At 39.0% G+C, this 19,728-nt stretch overlaps 1 protein-coding gene across 5 annotated transcripts in view; it reads left to right on the top strand.

Annotated features, from left to right (window-relative positions):
• Positions 1-11,694: 11,694 nt before the first annotated feature.
• Positions 11,695-19,728, top strand: part of FIGN (fidgetin, microtubule severing factor) — a 104,324-nt gene continuing 96,290 nt past the window's right edge. For 2 of the 5 annotated variants that reach the window (XM_038142299.1, XM_038142300.1), the window contains exons 1-2: positions 11,799-13,027; positions 13,809-13,978. In XM_038142299.1, the coding sequence (XP_037998227.1) occupies positions 13,954-13,978 (25 nt within the window). In that variant the 5' untranslated portion in view covers positions 11,799-13,027; positions 13,809-13,953. Of the gene's footprint in view, positions 11,729-11,798; positions 13,028-13,808; positions 13,979-19,728 lie in introns of those variants that run through there. The other 3 variants (XM_038142302.1, XM_038142303.1, XM_038142304.1) reach the window with 2 other exon arrangements.

The raw sequence follows: 19,728 nt of genomic DNA, 5'->3' as shown, positions 1-19,728 counted from the left end.
CTCACAATGACATCAGGCAGCTCTTTTGGAACTTGTGTGGGCATTCTATCAGGTCCTATGGATTTAAGTATGTCTAGCATGTCTAATGTTCCTTAGCAAGATATTCTGCTATACCGAGTTAGTAATTTTTCCAGAGCTTCCCATTGGTTCTTACCTGGAGGAAGCATATTTGGCTGTACTGCCTCACAGATCATGATTCTCGGGTTGGAGCTTGCAGTGGGAGCTTGCAGTTCAACTTACTGGAAATATGATAGATTATGAAATAGTAAAATGTTATCACAGTTCAAAAATACTATCAAGTCCAAGATTATGAGAGAGACTACATTCTTACCTTCAGGTTTAGGGTATAGCTTTTTTTCTCAGAATTTATTTTAAAATATTTTCCAGAAGGTATCTTCTAAAGCATGTCAGGCATTGGAACCGGTGCTAAAAGAAGTGGTTGAGTTGCTATTCCTGGAGGCATTTAAAAGATGTGTAGATGTTGCTCCTTGGGACGTCGTTTAGTGATGGATGTGGTAGCACCAGGTTAGTGGCTGGATTTGATGAGGTCTTTTCCAAACTAAACAATTCTATCATTCTAAGTTACATTGCAGTATTCACTATTTTAGATTGGACAAAAGTATTATATGTGTTGAGAAGTCGATATTAAATATTCATAATATTATAAATGTAAACATGTCAAATGTTATGGAAATGAAAGTGAGTGCTTTAGCTGCTAGATAACCAGCTGGTTATCTAGCTTGCTGATTGTTACATATAGTCACACACTTAGCCCCTCCTTGCATATACTCCTGTGGTTAATTGTTCCTCCTGTAAAGTTAAAGGTTACTAGTATAAAACAGGGGGGAAAAAAGAGCAGCAGAATCTGGTTTCTCTCTAGTGCAGATTGTATAACTGCTAAAGACAATGACACATAAGGACTTCCATTTTTTTTCAGGATCAAGTCCTGTATGCCACAATCTGATCTTTCTCAATCATCCCTATTGATCGTGAGTGTAATATTCTTTTATTCCATATAAACTTCAGACTCTCAAAACAAACTCAGTGAGGCACAGGAGGCTACAATGAAATGGGTTGTGTATCGTAAAAAGATGGGTTGAGAGTCTGAACATTCTTGTGAATTCATTTGCGATCTACCCTTGTGGTTTCAAGATTGAGAATGTTATCCTGTCAATAAGTCTTCTCCAAAGCGAAGTTTTTTGCAAACTGGTACAGGACTTTAAAACTTCTATTTTGCCTACTTCAAGTGAAAATTGTCTGTTTAAATGTCTATTGAAACCTTGGTAGCCATGGAATGTGAAGATGGTGGTATAACTTCATATTTGTGTATGCATCTTCCTCACTAAAATTTAAACCACCAAGAATTTAGGAACTTGAATGCTTGACTTTTTCTTCATAAAGATATTTCATGTTTTGAGAGAAGACACAGATATGCATATCTTCCCTGCGTAACTTTAATGAAGTTTTTGTCTTGCTTGGTTCTTTCAGATACTGACAAGCAAAAGCAAATTTCAAATTTTTCTACAGTTTTGGTATAGAAAACACTTGTTTTTTTCATAGCTCCATCACAAAAAATCTAGAACAAAACCCCATACATGTTAAATTAAAAAAAATATCTGGAGAGGAGAGTAACACAGGACTGAACTATAAACTGAGCTGGGCTTGGGAGGAGGAGTCACCATGTACAATAACTGTCTCTCCGGAGATGGAGAAGGCATGACCTTTGCATTCTTTGTGGGGAACTGGATATAGACCCTTGATCCATAGGACTGTGAAAGCAAGCTATTAAACACATTTCCAATAATGGCAACTTTAGCAAGTGAAAAAAATTGTTTTCAAAAAAGTACAGGAAAAATAACAAATTAATTTGTTCTGTGTGTAATAATTGATGAAATTCCAAGATCTTCTTGCATATTACATTTATTTAAGTAAAGGTAAGATGAATTTGAAGTAAATGGTATGCAAGGGATGGGTTTTGATGCACTTGGACCTGCCAACTTGGTCTAAACCAGCTGACAACACACATTCCTTTGTTTAACTTGAGTAAGAAGGTATTACTTGTACATTCTGTAGCCTATCTGGAAGAAAAATTAGAAAGAGAACTGTCAAGAACTCTGATTCATTCAAACTACCTTTTTAAATCATTAACAGTGGCCAGTTTAGCAACGGTCCAAAACAAGGAATTCTGCAAAGTTCTTACCAGTACTTAAAATGGAGGAAAGGCATTAACAGAGGGAGGAGATTAGTCTGGGGTAAAAGGAAGGGGGGTGGTGGTGGTGATGGAAAGGTTAAAAGAGAGGGAAAAATGTGATGGAAAATTATTTTGTTTAAAAGCTGGCATTTGGTATTTTCAAAGGGCAAAATGTATTTTTTGTTTTATGACAAATGAATGTAAAAATGTGCATGCCTTGTGGCCTAGAGGACAAAACAGTAGGATCAATGTTCTTTTTGTACTCTATGAAGCTTGAGATTAAAGTCCCCACTGATAAACTGAACATTCTTTAAAAGTGACCAGAAGCAAACAGTGTCTGTTTGCTGCTACTTTATTAGAAAGATACCACTGAGAATAGCTAAGAATACTATTTGATCTTAAACAGGTTGACCAAATTATTGCAGTTGGCTCCAGTACATGAGATGCCTTCTGCAAATTATTGTTTCTGGTTATAAACCTTTATAATATCTCAGAATGAATTATGTATGTATTTCATGTTTTCTTTTCTTTTATCAGCCTTGATGTTCTCATTTCAAGTTTCACCCTAGCCTCCTAATAATGCAATATTGAGGCCATTCAGACACTAATTATGCCTCCATGGCTTTCTTGAAATGACTAAATCAGCATCAGTTCTATAATTATCATGAGTAAGTTTGTATCTGTGCCTCACACCACATGAAAAGCACAACTTTAAATGATTTATGAATATATGCATCTGTAACATCGAATGTGCACTTTCTAATACTATACATACAAGAGACATAGAGATACTTCAAACATATGTTCACCTGTATGTATGTTCTCAGCTTCACTGAACTCTGCTGGGTAGCTTACACAAACACAGCCTGATTGTATAAAAATTATTGCAATGTTGTTTTCTTAATAGATGTATGTGTGAGATACCATCCAAATGTTTATATTTAAGCATCCTGACTATTTAGACAGAACAAAATAAAAGCAAGTGTTCATCAAGACTAGTGTTCAGACTTGATAATTTCCTAATTTTCTTTATGATATAAAGTCTAGCAAGAATGACTAGCAGGATAGAAAGAAGTATACATATACAAATGCAATTCCTCTATATTTTCATTGTTCTCCCTTTGAATTATTGATGTTGCCAGTAGTCATTTGTCAAGAAATCAAGATACATATATTGTAGTGTTACACTTCTGTATGTTTGTAAACTGTGCTGCATAATGCTTATATTTCAAGTAAAAGCAAAAATAAAAGAATACCGTAAAATAAATAATATTCCTAAAATTTTAATAACGAATTTGTGAAGAATAATAAACATACAACTTAAAAATAATACATAAAGAGAGCTTATAGACAGTTTTGAGTCACTTATACCCTGTAGAATCACCCGTGTATTTGGGAGTTGGATAAAGATAAGCAGACCTGCACAATACAGCATCTTGTGAGATGGCACAGAACCTCATAGCCCACTTTGGTCTCTTGTAACAACTGATTTCTGAATTTCTCTCCTCCCTCCTTTCCTCTATTTCAATACAGATTCTTTGTTTTGTATGAAAAGTTGTGCTGATCACTGGTATTTTATGACCTATATTATTACCCTCTAGGTAGCAGAATGATAGTGCCAAACTAATTATTGCATTGTCTAATTTTAAATCCAGGTCTAGCGAGATTAACAACTTGCACATTAATTCTGAGCATCAACAGTGCACCTAACATAATGCAATATTAAATGTAAGAAGCCTGCTCTGAAAACTTTTATATACTTTCATCTGGATCATCAGCTAATGTAAATTACTACAGCACCATTAACTTCAATGGAATTATGCCAGTCTTCTCAACTGGATGATTTGGCCTTTTTTTTTTTTTTTTTCAATTCAGGAAATGTTTCTGGTTTGAGCCATGTGAATGTCAGAGGGGAAAACATTGATTTCACTTATAAATGTAAGATCTCATCTACGTAAGCCCAGAACGTGTCTGTTAAACTCAGTGGATTAATTCCAGATTTTTATCCCTGTAAATGAGATCAGAATTGGCTTGGAATGTGCTTTTGCTTCCTTGACATCCTCCTCCCCCAATACAAACACTCTCAGTATAGAGAAGGATTTTTCAGTTTTTCCTAATTAAAATTTAAAAGATAAAAAACAAGATAGAAAAAGAAGGACATTCACAGTCATGGAAAGTGTGAAAACTGCTTTGTAGATAGGTAGAAAACCAGACTTGGCAATGTGTCCTTACTTGCTGTTTCATCCTGCTAATTTTTGTGAAGAAACTTATGTGTTGGAAAAACATAGAAGCTCCCTGTATCTGAATGCTGTCAACAGTCAGGCAAATTTGGATCTAAAATGTAGTTTCAGATCCTAAAAAAAAAAATACTAATTTCATGTACTGAAAAGAGAAACAGTCCTGGATAAGTGCTGAACTGAGTCAGTTTAGCCAGAAAATGAAGTAATTGTATAACACAGTGGGTATAAAGTTTCATTTCATTAGAAAGCTGCTGAATTGAAGAGTCTTGGACTATTTAACTATTTTTTCAGCTGCATGGAAAGAAAAAATGTCATCAACAATATCCTCCCCATATATTTGCCATAATAACTGGCAAAAACCATATAATAAAAACAATTAGTTTGGCATATTATATCCCCAGAATCAGAATCCTACACACCCAAGGTTGTGGTAGTAATGGCATCCTCTGCATGGCTACTGTAGGCTGTGTTGACCCCCGTGATAGTATTCTCAGGTACTTTGACTCATGTTTAATTCTGATTAAGTTGTGCAATTGTATCAATTTAAGGTCAAGGTCTTGAATAAATTCTATTGTGAGAACTACTTGCAGGTCTTTTAAAATTAAAAAGACTCACGTGTCTAATGGTCTTATGAGAATAGAATTACAAACTATGATCTTTAAAATAAATTGTAATTTTATGGATACTTATTAAGAGAATTTATTGTATTGGTAATTTGCTATAAGTACTGCTGCCAGTTTAGTGACTTGTAACAGAAGAAAAGAATGCAGCAGCTACTAATTTTGTCCTTGCTTTTGGTATTGTTGATTTGAAATGGGGAGAAGGTTTCTACAGGATTTTTAAGGTTTGTGATGCCTTACTGTGCAGTAAGAATGACCTGCAAGTTGTCATGCTCTGGCCCTGATCCAGCAAAGCACTTAAGTGTGTGCTTAACTTTGAGCATTCAAGTTCCATTTACTGTAACGTGATTACTCATGTGCACAAAATTAAGCACATACTTAAGTGCCTTGTTGACTGCAGTCAGTGCTGTGCATTTAGCAAATTTGATCTTTCTAGGGAAGTTAGAAGAAGAGTAAGCGAGATTTGTATAAGATTTATATAAGTTAGCAAGATTTAATTGTTATATTACACACAGTGGTGAAGGATGCTCCTTCTAATAGCACAAAACCCAACAGTATTAATTTACTTTGTTAAGTTCTTTATCTTCTAAGTGAGACAATATGTTTCTTGCAATGGAAGAATAGCATATGTAGAACAGCTGTGTTGCTCATGTTATCTGAATAGAGATGTTTGAATAGTGTTTTCTTTCTACTTCAAAAATGTAAAATAAACTTGTCTGAAATGTTGGTGCATTTGCATGTTGTAAACATATTTTACTTTGGATATTTGATTATGGCTCATAAACATGACATTCTTAACAGTTAATACCTAGCAATAATTAAAAAAATATTTTCACTTGTAGGTTTAAAAACCTGTAGAGAATGAAAATCTTTAGAGATGACTGCACAGATAGATTGATAATGTTATTTCAAGTCTTGAATACACCCACATCAACACCAAAGGCAATGTTTAAAACATTAATAATGAATTATATATATATATTGTAGTACAAGTCATAAACCTTGTTTTAATTTTACTATTAAAATGATTTCATACTGTGAAGATCAATAACATGGTGTTGGGGTGTTGCGTAGAGGAGGATATTTTTCTTAGAGTAAGGGAAATTTTAGACATTAAAAGAAAAAAGGTGAGTAAAAGTTTGCTTCTAAAGCAACAGCAAATAAAACCCTGTGGGTATTTTATCTGACATGCAGATCCTACAGTATGTAATTTTTTAGGGAAACTTTTTCATGTGCATGTGTGACTTTGAGCAAGTCCACTACTCTGCTAAATTTTTTTTCCCTTTGATTTTAAAGTTGATTCCATTGTAGGGTAAATGAGAGCTATTTTAATGTACATTCCGAGATGAGATACAAAGACTTTTTGATATCAAGGACTTGGAAAAAGCACTTGGGAAAAAAATTGCAAGGATGCTATTGCTTGATTTTTTACCGTTCCCTGTTCCACTCACTCTCCAAGATAAAACATTGGGGTTTTATTCATTTTTTTTTCTTTCTAGGCACTGTCTACATTAAGTCATTAAGTATTAAGCATTATGTAAAATACATTTCTGATATTGGGAATCATTAATTGTGGGTTTTCTAGTGGGATATTTAGAGTCAAAGTTTCATCATAAGAACCTGTTTCCAGTTGCTTGTTAGTTTGTCAAACATAAACAACTGGGCAGCAATTTTCATGCCAAATATCTGCCTTGGGCTATTTTTTCAAAACTTTCAGCAAATATGGTCAGCTGATTCTCAGAATGCACTGAGGGAAAATCTGGTTTGCACACGTTAAGAAATTTTTGAAATATTTTGTTGACTAATGGCGTGTAGTTGGGCTCGGTGCTTGGGAAGGCATATTCCTCTACCACCAGCCTATGAAGGTCTTCCTCAGTCTGGAGAAATCTGAGCCTCTGTAAAATTGTTTGCATATTTCATTTACCACTTCTTCAAAGATTCTGTGTGCAGTAGGTGTATCCTTTCCTGGGGCTTGCAGAGCTGAGCAGGACTTGCTCTCAGCTTAGTCTTTTCAATTGCCAGTGGTGCTAAAGACAAATACAAATATAATAAGGGTGTCCATCAGATGTTCTCAGTCTTCCTCCTGCAAATCACTGGAAAACATGGAATAAGAAGCAGCTTGATCGGAATTCAGAAAAGGGAGACCATCAAGGAAAGTGAAAAAAAAAAAAAAAGAGCAACAAAAGAAAATGTGTCCAGACATAGGAAAAAGGCACAAGTCAAAGCTCATAAAATGTGATGGCAGTTTAGGACAAGGACTTATGAATGAGACTGGTATTAGACAAGGGTGCAAATGGGAAGGACTGTGATTAAGATATGGAATCAGGGAGCAAGATGCTGCCACCAAGGCAAAGAGAATATTTGTAAGGCTAAGAAGGAGTTAGAGACAGGAAAAAGAGGAAGAATGTATTCCTAGCTGTCATTCTGTGTCTTGGTCTTGTTGGATTGTTAAATATCTCTGAATTCTTCTGGCCTTGTGTGGACACTTCATCCTCCTCTAGTTCAAATAAGGAGAAGGTTTTTTAAGTGAGAACAAGTTATCAATGTATTTGTTAAGTCAAACTACAGGGATTAGTGTGGTTCTTAAGTACTTAATGAACAAGACTGTGAAAAACAAAAGACAGAAAACAAAAGCCCTAAAAACATTCAACTCCTTCCTAGAGTTCCCCAAGAGGAACTTTCTGTATTAAAGCTTGGTTTAAAAAAATTGAGAAATTCTGGTAAAAATGCGTTTTTGACCAGGGTAAAAAGTATTAAGCACTCAAAATTCAAGAAATGCCAGAAGGCATATGTCTTTTCAGATATTTATGTGACAAACATCTATATATTGTTCTGTTTTACAGAGCACTTGCTAAATGAATATTTTTTGTTGGATACATTGAACAACTTCTCCTCCAGGACTGAAACGGAAAATAGAAGTGACTTCAGAGGACCAGTACTTTTATGATCATCAAATAATCAGCAAGATTGTAGCGAATGACCAGTAAAGGGTTTGTCCAGAAATTTCACTGGAATCAAGGTGATTGATTAATACAGAAGTGGAAATGTACAAAGAAGAGAACAAAAATATTGGAAATGCTAGCTCTTTAAAACCCCAGAATCTAACCCAAAGTAGTTCCAAGTCATAGAAGTCATTTATTTTTACACTGGCACAGCTAAAATGCAAAAGTGCCTCTATGGACAGATGTTCTCTCTATATTTTTTTTTCTTTCTGATACTGTCAGGAATTACCCTAAACATGGCCTATGGTCATAGAATCATAGAGTGCTTTGGGTTGGAAGGGACCTAAAAGTTTGTCTAGCTCCAATTCCCCTGCCATGGGCAGGGACACCTCCCACTAGAACTGATTACTCAAAGCCTCACCAAGCACGGTCTTGAACACCTCTGGGCATGAGGCATCCACAGCTTTTCTGGGTGATCCATTCCAGTGTCTATTTCTTCACAGTAAAAAATTTCTTCCTAATATCTAATCCAACCATACCCTCATTTAGTTTGAGAGATCAAGTGATGTTTTGTTAGATTAGGTACTGGCCAGTGCCTAAACCAGCAGGCTGTGTGCTAAGGAGTCCAGGAAGGCTTTTTGCGTTCTTGGCTTAGTCATGGATCTAAGGCTTGGAAGTGTTTGAAGTGAAACTGTGCAGATCAGCAGCATGGCTAGAAGGGATTTCATCCTTTTCAATCTCCTGGGAAGAACCTAGAAGTAACGTGTAACAATATTTGGAATGTATTACCTCTGTGTTTAACCATTATCCCATTGTTTGCTGTGGAACTTCTAGATGGTGTTAGTTCATCTAAATGTTAGATGTTAGTATGCAAAAAAAAGACAATTACTTCTGATCTATATTTATTTATGTTTATAAAATACTTTAGGGTCTACACAGGTGTCATTGCCTCTTGGAATCTGAGCTCCAGCTGGCTGAGGCAGCCATTAAACTCATACAAGACTGTGGTCTGAAAAGGCAGCAAGTGAACCTTGAGCTGCAGAGACTGGAGTTCTGTATGGAGACCACTCCAGTCAGAGAGAGAAGGGAGGCCCAGGAGGGGCTGTCCTGGCACACACATTCCGTAAAAGTCCCAGCATGTGGGACATGGAGGCACCTCAGCTGCTCAGTGGGAATCCAGGTGGTATAAACATCTGATTTGAGTTGCCTGAGCTCTTAAACAGATTGTGCTCATCACAAAGGAATAAAAAATACATAAAGTCATCAGTGACCAAAACTCCAAAAAAGAGCACTTGCAGCCTGTTTATTGCAGTACATTTTAGTATGAGATGATACCTGTGGTTGCCCCACATGAAGTCTGAGAGTGGGAGACTAGGAGGGATTCCCACCACAGAGGGAGGGAGACAGGCAGGAGGCCCTGCCCTGGAGGTCTGCACTTCTAGCACACAAGGGGGATACAGGTGCTGCCAAATTTCAGCATTAGAAGAACTCAGACATTGTCTGCCATTTTGAAAACTTGCTTTAATTTACAAATAAAATCAATATAATTAGTTTAAAGTCACTAAAGAATGTATCACTGAACACTGTTGTTCTTATTATAATTCTTAAAAGCCTTTACTAGACCTATCAAGTAGAAACTACAAAGTTCACATGCATCACACCAACATCCCATAGGAGCATAATTAGATGGTTTTATTCTTTGTTTTCTGTGATTTTTGTTTTGTTTCTACAATTCATTTGGTTTAAATGTTATTAATCTAGATTTGCTGAAAAGGTCTGTGAACCTTTCAAAGAATCTGGTTCAAGTTCAGAGTTTGTAACAAAACCTGAAAGCAGGCAAGTTTTATGTGGTTTTGAATTTCATTGTAAACGTTTTACCTAGCTGTTGAAATAGGCTCCAAGAAACATTCCCAGTTTCAAAGTCTATGAAAATTTCCCATTCAGAAGGATCAGAACTGGTGTCATTTTAAACAGAGTGGAATTTATCCATGTACAGATGAGCCCAACAAAGCCTTCACTTCATCCTAATTCACACCTCAAAATAAGGACTTCATATAGTATGTAAGTCTTATCTTGACCTTCTGTGCAGAGATGAATGTCAGCCCATACAAACATATGCTGCATGCCTATTGTTTCAATTTGTGCTATTTTAATGTGGCAGGAGAAGCCCGAAGAAAATAAAAAAGATATAGAAAATGAAAATACTGAGGTTAATGAAATACAAAGATTGCTAAATACATTCTTTACTGGTTAAAAAGTTTAAAAAGCACTTGTGTTTATCAACTGATGCCTTATGGTAATTGCCAGTTGTTTTCTTACAGGTACAAGTCACAGAGCTCTGTAACTTAGCGAGAAACTCATCTTTCTCTTGAGAGAAAAGGTGCATAGTGCCATGGTTTGGGAAGAAAAAATGGGGAAAGAATCCAGATGCATAAAGTAGCAAAGACAAAAGAATTCTTTTTATGTTTAAAAATATGATTTTTAGGCCAAGCTCATGACCTTGGGATTGTGATGACTTAGTGCCTGGTGCTGGCAACACTAGCAGAGGCAATATGCTGTGCTGAAGATTTCAGCATCAGAGACTTCTAAATGTAACTTGTGTAGGTGAGTCAAATTAGGGAATACCAGAGGCTACTGACGTGTTGCCTGCATTTAGAGCAGTTGTATGCTTGCCATGGCGGCTGCTTAATACCCACAAGCTCTTGTAGAAGGGACGGTGAGCAGCTGTGTGCACAGGCAATAGGCTGACCCAGGCTCCAGGCCCGTTGCTCAGAGCCACCCGATGCTGAGGGCAGGGAAAAGATGTCAGAAGAGCATGGTGCAGACTGGACCACAGCAGGTGCTGTGGCTGGGTGTTGCCTGCTGGCTGCTCTGGACAGCTGTCTAAAGCTATTTCAATAGACTCCTGTTGCTATAGCTATGTTGCCAGTTCTAAAAATAGCTCTCTACATCCCAAAATTCAGTTTAACTGTGTTTTCCTGTGTATGTTTCGTTACACCTGGGACATACTAGGAAGCAAAAGCAGTATCTGCTCCAAACCAGCTCCTTGTTTCAGGACACTTTTGTTATTCCACTGGCAGTGCGCTCCTCATGTAGCGGTAACTAGAGTTATCCCCAGCTGTCCAAGTAAGCAGGAACACCTTTCATATTCGTAATAAGCAGAAGTCTGTCTAGCCCTTTTGCTCTTTTTATTTCCAATCTTTAGGCACAGTTTTGTCACACAGGCTGGCTATGGCCTTCCAAAAGTGTGAAAGGTGCCTATTTTCACCAGCAAGTAAAAATCATTTTGGATTAACTAAATCACTGCAGGGACAACATCAACCAGACAGAGCTTCCTGTTCTTTCTTTTCCTTCTCTATTACCTGGGTAGGATAGGGTCTGGCTGACAGCTCACAGTAGCTTCTGCTGGCAACTAGTTCAGAGTTTCATTTAGGCCTACTATATTACTGCAAAGGGAAACAGACGGGAAACGGGCCTATTCTCACTCCTCCAGATGCTAATCCCCTGGGACTGGTCTCCTCTGCCTCCTCCAAAGCCTTAAATGCCTCTACATTTTCCATTTTTACTAAGAAAATTTCATCAATCCACTCTGTACCCAGGATTGACAGACAACACTCCGAAGCCATCCTTAACTCCACAGCAGGACAAGGAAGAGAGGAAGTGAAACCACTCCGGGACTCTAAACCAAAGCCCAGGAACAGCATCCGGACAGCGCAGCTTCTTCCCCGTTAGAAGGTAAAAATGCTCTGATAGTCCCATCAGATGTAAGCCCAGGAACGTGGATGTGTCTCGTGGGAAGCTCTCACTCCCCTTTCCGCAGCAGCGGTGACAGGGAAACGGGCGCGCAGACTTGTGCGAGGAGGGAGCGGGGAGAGCAGGGTGCTGGGCAGCCCCGGCGCACGGGGTTCGGCCGCGCCGGAGAGCCCCGTGTGCGAGAGGCAGGGCCCGGTCTGAGCCTGCCGCCTGGCCACCATACGCCTTCCCTGCCAGCGTGAGGCGGCTGTAATAGCCCGTCTAACAGCCCCCCCGGGGAATCCCTCTGATGCAAGGGGAGTCCCCGGCAGCTGTGGGCCGGGGTAGCTGAGCTGGCTCCCTGCCATCCCCCGCCGAGCCGGGCTGGGAAGTGCGGGGAGAGGGAGGTGTGGCTGCCGGGGCCCCTCAGCCATTGCCGGCTACGGGGATTGCCTCTCCGCGGCTGACAGCAGCCGGGCTCCGGCGGGCAGCGGCCGGGGCTCCCCGGGAGCAGCGCGGGGCCGGGGCACGGCTGCGCGGCCCCGCCGCCGCTCGGGCCGGGACGGCACTTCCACTCCGGCCATTTTCCTCGGGCGGCAGGCGGTGGCGACCAGCGAGCCCCGACGCCGCCCGCCCGCCCGGGGACGCGGCGCAGGAGCTGCCGGCCAGGGCAGCCGCGCAGGCCGCTGCCGCTCGAGCCGGGACGCCCCACCATCCCCAGGCGCGGAGACGCGGGGCGGCCGCGGCGAAGCGGAGGCGGCCGCTGCCGGGGGGAACCTCGGCCGCCGGAGCCCGCCCGCCTGCTCCGCGGGCGCGGACTGCCGCTAGGCCCCGGCCCCGCGCCGCCGTGCCCGAGGGGAGCCCCGCCGCCGCCGCCGCCGCGGAGGGAGCCCGCTGCCCTGTCCCGCCGCCCCGGGGAGAGGGACCGGAGCCGCGGCGCGGAAACCCCGCCGGCCCCTGCGGGAAGCGGCGGCCCCGGCGCGCAGGACCGCGGAGCGCCCCCACCCCCCGCGCCGCTCCCCCTTTGAAAACTGATCTTTGGCTCTTCGCGTGAAAGTGATTTGAATTTGGCTCGGCGGCGCTCTGCGCAGGCGTCCAGCTGCTGGCATGCTGGCTCCTTGCAAAGCAGCTGTTTTGGGTTTGAAATTCCAACATGGCAGAGGCTGCAGTCAGTCTTCCCTTCAAAAACTTGGAATGATTTCAAATCATAGGCACCTTCACTTAACCCGAGCCCCCATTCATCAGCAAACACATCGGATCGATGCTACTCTAACCTATCGGGTTCTTGTACCAAATCTCCAGGTAAGAGGATCTTTTTTTTTTTCCCTCCCCCCCCCCCCAGTCTCCCTACCATCGTTTTAAATTTTATTAAATCTTAAAGATCTCCGACACAGCCGCGTATTAATTGCTTGTTCGTGCCCTAAATATTTTGCCTAATTTGCGGTCGTTTTCTGATACTAAGCACTCCGGTCTGCTTGCCTGATCGTAGTCTGGAAAGTACAGATATACAATCGCAGTGCATGGTTTTTCCTCCTTGATCATTGCCAACAATAGTAGGCAGATTAAGAGTTCGCGATTGCAAGCTCCCTCCCCACCTCCTCCTCCTCCTCTTAATTGGATTTATTTTTAAGTTGCTTTGAAAATAATAAACTGCAGGTAACGCGGGTCTGGACGTTGAGGCAACTAACTTCTGACCAAATAAGTGCAAATAAGAATCTCGCAGAACAAAAGTTAGGTTTAAATTGCTGTGTCTTGGCGGGGGGGGGGGGGGGGGGGAGCACGAATATGTCAGAGGAGCTGTTGCAGTAAAATGTAAGCACATCATCTTGGAGGGGGTACAGCGTGGTGGGCGTATTGTTGGCTCAGGAGGGAGAGAAAGATGTATAATTTAATGGTATATACAATCCACTGATCCTATTACTATCCTCCCTGGAGCTCTTGTTAGTTTCAATGGGAGTGAGTGAAATTGACATGGACTTGCATTCCTGGTCATGTGCTTTTTTTCCCCCCTTTCTTTCTTCTCTTGTGATCTGAGATCCCCTTTTTGTTGATGTTGCTTTCCCACTTAATTATATGCATGTAGGTTAAATGAATACCTGACGAAAGGGCCCACGTTTCAAGGCAGTGACATTTGATAGCTGAGAGGAAAAGTGGCTTTAATGAAAAGCAACCTTTGGAATTCCTGCTTGTGAAAAATCCAATTCAGCTTTTTGTGCTGCCAGCAAGAAATGATCAGTAGCACCAGTGTTTATGGTATGTCCGTTTTGGGATCTACTTCCTTTGCATCTAAATAGCAAAGACAAATTTAAATAGCATGATAACGCACCGAGGACTCTGCATGCAAATATTTTGTAATAAATACCTGATGTTTAATAGTATATTTTCTTGTGTATATATAAGCATTTTTTTTCTCTTGCTATCATTTGTTTATCATTTCTGCTTCGATTATGGCATTAGTTTTGTCCATTGTATTGATCTCAGTTGTAAAACCTGAAGTTGCATGTTACCAGCAGTGCACTATACACGCCACTGAACTCCAATGGTATGTAAATTAGTAAAACTCGGCGAGTGGAGAGGGCAAAAACGTGTAGCAATGAATATATACACCTACAAATCTATGTGCTCGTACATACATGCCTAAAATGCATCTTTTCCTTTTGCAAACTAGTATTTTTTTTAGGGGTTATTTAAACTCCAGCTGTTTTTCCCTCTCTTACTTTCAGTGTAATCAGCTGCTAGAGATTCTAACTGATGTGGGGTGAGGGAATGTTTTGCATGTAAACAAACAAAATTACTATGGCCGAATGCTTAATACAATTTAATAAGAAGTATTTTATGCTCAGTTTACAAGTGTCTGGTTCACACTGCTCTGCTCTCAATGCTTAACAGAATGAAATAATCAGGTGCTGAAATTGGCTTTATTTTAATGGTCACTCTCCAGACCCCCACGCTGCCCCTTCCTCCAAAAAAGTCAGATAAAATGGAGCATGGGGAATTTCAGTAGAGCTCCTTGTGGTGCAGTAGATGCACCTCTAGGTATGTAGTTAAGGCTAAGGAAGTAACAACAAAAGTGACTATTAGTCTGTTTTGTGCAACCAAAAAGGGGGTATGTTCACTTTTAATTGTGCGTGATAGTAACGAATAAGGATGGAGAGAGACCCTAGGAGAGAGAGTGTGCATGTGTGTGAGTGCGTGTGTGTGTTTGGGATAAGGGGGAGGTCTGCCGTGTGTGGCTGATGATCTCTCGTAATAACATATCTGAATGCAAGAAAGAAATTGAGAGACAGTTGCACAATGTACACTCCTATTTTGGTGTTGTAGGTGACTGTATTGCTAAACATATCCCAGGTGATATGTGATGGAAATGATCTGATTGCATTTTGCATTTAGAACTTGTTGACTTTGGAACGATCAATAAGGCAACTGTTTATTTTAGATGCACATAATTTGCTCTGAGAAATGTTTTAAGGAGAAGAGCAAGCAAGCGAGAGCGGAACATTTTTTTTTTTTTTTTTTTTTTTCCTAGAGCTGTTGGAGCAAATGTGATTGCCAGATGGGAGATTTCCCTCTGTGATGTTAAAGCTGTAATATATATTCAGAGCAGATTGGACTGCTGCTTGTGATGAGGAGGATATTACATTTATAAATTTTAAATCGGGAATCGGACAGTATGCTGAGAGCTGAAATTGGATGGTGTGGACGGTTTGGACTGTTAAATGCAATTCCCAGATAATAATAATAATTATAGTAGCAGTAATATATGTATGTACAATAAACATGATACTATTAGGCAGCTATATATATTCTATGATGCTTAAGTATATATTTTCAATATGACTTCTCTCTTTCCTCACTTCCCTTAAAACGTTAAGGATTGAGGGTGATTGAGAGGGGGTGTTTAAGAGCCCACTGTTAGGAGAAATCAAATATAATCAGGTTTCTGTTTGAGGAAAAGTTTTGCTAAAATTCTTTCTGCAAATTCATCTCTTTCTGAGTTTTTGTTTTGCCCGTGCATGTGGCCTGATAGTGCCACAGTCCTGAAAGACTGGGAAGTGGGAACTAGTCACACTCGAGCAGCTCTGCTGTTGCAAATTAAAAGTGTGTTGTGGTCAGGAAATGAAAGCTACAATGTCTCTTTTGAACAAGTCGTTTATCAAGAGAAACATCTATCAAGCAGTGACTTGTCACATTGATCCTCTAAAAGTTTGGTCCGAAGTGGAAGCTGCTTTGATGTTTTTGATGCCAAATTAATAAAATTGAGAAAGCTAGAGAGAGTAGGACTGATTTGCACTTAAAAATTGCTCTGCTCTGGGCGTGACAAAATCATCAAGTATCTCTGATATAAGAGCTGGTAAACTAAGGAGGTATCGGATCTTCTATCTTGTTTTCATTTTCACATGGAAACTTTAGCTTTGCCACACAGGCAATTTCTTTTCAGGCTTCTAAAGATCCTGTCTGTATGACTCTCTGCATTATTTCGGGAATATTTTTTTGCTTAGGAATACATCTGTTGCTTCCAAATGGAACCTTTTTTTGTTGTCTTTCTGATGGTATTTATAGAGTTCTGATTGAGAAGACATTTTTTTTTCCTCTCCTCTCAGTCTTGTTTCTTCTTCTTCTATTTGTAATCTCAGTTTCCACCTCTCATCCCTGTGAAGCAAAGTTTCTTTTACTGCCAAAGTAATGTTTATAGCAAGTAAGGTACATTTGAAGGTATCTGTTAGCATAACTTAAAACATGTTTTAAGAGTACTGCTAAGTGTCTCTTCCCCTTCTGATTCTCTTTTTCTATCCATTTTTAGCATGAACCATGCTTTCATTCTCAACAGGAGCAATGTATTTCAAATGGAATGTAAAGCTGAGATTTCAAGTAAAAAGAAAAAGACCAAAACAATGTCTAAAACTGATGTTTTATCTTTCTCTACTTTTAACCACCTAAATTGTTTAGCAACTTCCCTGAAAAGTTTTTAATTTTGTATCAAGTTTGTGTTTGGATTATTCAGGAATCCCTTTGAAGAAACAAGGGTTTGGTGTTTGGTTGTTGGGTTTCTGTTTTCTTTTCTGTGCTTTTTATTTTATTGGCTAGGGTATCAGTGAAATCTTCCTTAAAACAGGATGCTTTGACTTCTTTTCTTCAGTGTCGTAAATGAGACTAACACTCCTTATGAATACTTGATATAGACCTATTTGAAAATAGGCAGCAAACAGCAGCGTGGTGGGAGTTTTGGTGAGTGTTATAGTTGCTAATTAATCATGTTTGAAATGAAGGAATCATAGCATGGTAATAAAGGCTCATTGTTGTTTGATGTTTGTAACAGGATGTGACTCCTACATGAATCTGGTGGGTTTGGGGGTTTTGTTGTTATTTCCTCCCATCATATTAAGATACCTTCACTATTAGCTTGAATTGTTTTTATTTATTGCAACATTGTGAAAGCACAGGAATGTTTGCTTATTGTAGCAGCATTTTAGAAATATTAAGATTGTATTGTTATTGATATTTTCATCATACAGTTCATGGGAAAAAATGACTAGTCTTATGTCATTAGCTGTTCTTTAAGCTTTTTATAGTTAAGCATAGCCAAACATTTTTTGTGGTTTATTTTCTTGATATAAAAAGCCCTATTACTTTTATTTCTTATAATTGAAAAATGGAACTTGATGAACTTTTGTGCCCTACCTGCTTTTGTGTATGTAGTAAGGGATAGCAACTAAAAGTATATTCCAGAATAGTTTGTATACTAACCCTTTAAAAATTGATCTGCAAAATACTTGGATGGGTTTTTGTTTTATTGGTTTTGTTTCTATTATGGCTCTTATTAGATGTGTCATCTTCGGGCTTTATTTTTCACCTCTCTATTAATAACTGCTATATACAATGGAGAGAGAATCTCTTTCAAAATACAAAGCTTTAGTTTCAAAATTTAATAAGGCTATTTTATGCTGTGTGAGCAAGGTTTGGAATCTGCTGTTGTTTAGATGCTCAGTTTCTTTTTAAAATACAATTCCTAGAGGAGAATTGTTCTGTATGCTTCCTGTCAATAAGTTTATTCAATGAATGCATACAAGAAGCATTTAATATAATGACTGATCTTTCTGTAGTCCTAATCATCAATTAATAGGCTTATCTGCTTGTTAGGAGTGGGTTTAATGGTACAAAATCAGCATGAGATCTGTCTGTATGAAACATTTGTGTGTTGTTTATGACAGACTGAGTTTTGATCTTGCATCCCCAGATCTAATAATAGAAATATTTGGCTCTTTGCCCTCAATCAATATATCCGTTAACAGAAAAAACTTCACACAATACTTTCATAAAGTGCTGGATGTATTGATAACGAGTTGATAAATTTAATTACTGGGGTTTTACATTGATTCATTGATCTTATGATTGGAGGAAATTGTTCTGCAGACATTTCTAAAGTATTGAGGAATATTGTATGTCCATAAAGCTTGATTAATTGATAAATCAGCAGGTTTTTTCCTTCTCGGTTATTGATAAGACATAAAAATCACTGTGAAAATAATTTGGAATAAGCTAATTCGAAATTCTCATGTGTTACTAACAGAGCAGATGAGAAGCATTACTATGGAGGTGAAAAAAAGGAAGTTTGAGTGGAATTGTGCCTATTGGGCCCAATCCTTAACTGGTGTAAAAAATATTTAGCTTTAAAAGGATAAAATAATTTACAGTTTCCCAGAATCTGGGCAATGGTGACTTTTTTGTTTGTTTGTTTTGGTTGTGGTGGCTTGTTTTGTTGTTTTGTTTTTGTTTTTTTTTCCCCAGTACTGTTCTTTGACTCATTGGAAGCTGTTTTAAATTAGATATTATGGATGTATGGAATTTTAGATAAGAATCTGATCCGAAATGAATAGTATAGCTATAAAAGCAATTTGAAGAGCCGTAAATTCAGGATTGCGTATCCCTGATATTGTTGCAGAGTATTAAAATCTTGCTGCTAGAGATGCTATCCTCTAAGTGAAAACTTATCTTCCTTATGGGAAAGATGACTTCAGGGAACTCTCAGCTGGGAAAAGGCCCAGAGTTTTTTTTTTGTTGTTGTTGTTACTAAAATAATAATTAAAAAATCCAATACATAGAATTAGTTACAGGAATATTTTCCAGGTGAAGAACCTTACGGGAGTGCTTGGCTCCATTTCGGTGAGGTATGCGACCTTTTCACCCTATGTCAATGATATTTTTATAGAGTGTGTGAGAAATGTGAGTATAAAGAAAATTCCTTAAGATCGTTCAATTTTTATTTTTTCTTAAATAAACAGAAGAAAAGGAAAAAGAAAAAAAAATAAATCTCTCAATCAAAACAACAAATAGATCTCCTTTAATGAAACTGTATTCCTTTAAAGGATGGTAGCTAATAGAGAAAAACAGAGACAACCACTTGCCAGATGTTACTGTAGGTTCAACAAATACAGTCTTGCCCTTCAAGGAGCAGGGAATCCTACACTGGAGGTGTAATGGAGGTCAAAGGAAACCTAAGTGTTTCATACTTTTAATAATTGTACCTGCCATCCCCTCGATTGGCATGTTAAAGAGAATGCATATATATATATATATATATATATATATATATATATATATGTATAATGTTTCTTGGAAGGTAATTTATATTTGCAGCAATCTACTAAGTACAAGTGGGCTTCACTACTGTTGCTTCTAAATACCTGTTGGGGTTGGCCCCACTGTGTGACAAGTGAGTGAAAATGGAAAGAAAAATAGCTGGTCAGTCTTGGTTACCAAAATCTTGAGAAACGGGGGGAGAGATCGGGCTTTGACAGGTCAGTTTGAGAATGGGATGAATACAAAAAAGTGTAATCTGCAGAAAGCACCATTGATTAAGGGCATACAGAGATGTCTGCAGTGATGAAAGTGTGGAGTCTCTGCTTTCGTTTTGCCAAGCTCTGTTGCTATGAGGTATCGGCACACATAGAATGTTAATAACAGTATTGTGTGTCTGTTCCGATAGTGCTTGGAACGGTACCTGT

The sequence above is a fragment of the Motacilla alba genome, chromosome 7, assembly GCF_015832195.1.
Source record: "Motacilla alba alba isolate MOTALB_02 chromosome 7, Motacilla_alba_V1.0_pri, whole genome shotgun sequence".
Taxonomy (NCBI): Eukaryota; Metazoa; Chordata; class Aves; order Passeriformes; family Motacillidae; genus Motacilla; species Motacilla alba.
Note: the sequence above shows the minus strand (reverse complement) of the source record. Positions and strands in the feature narration are given on the sequence as shown.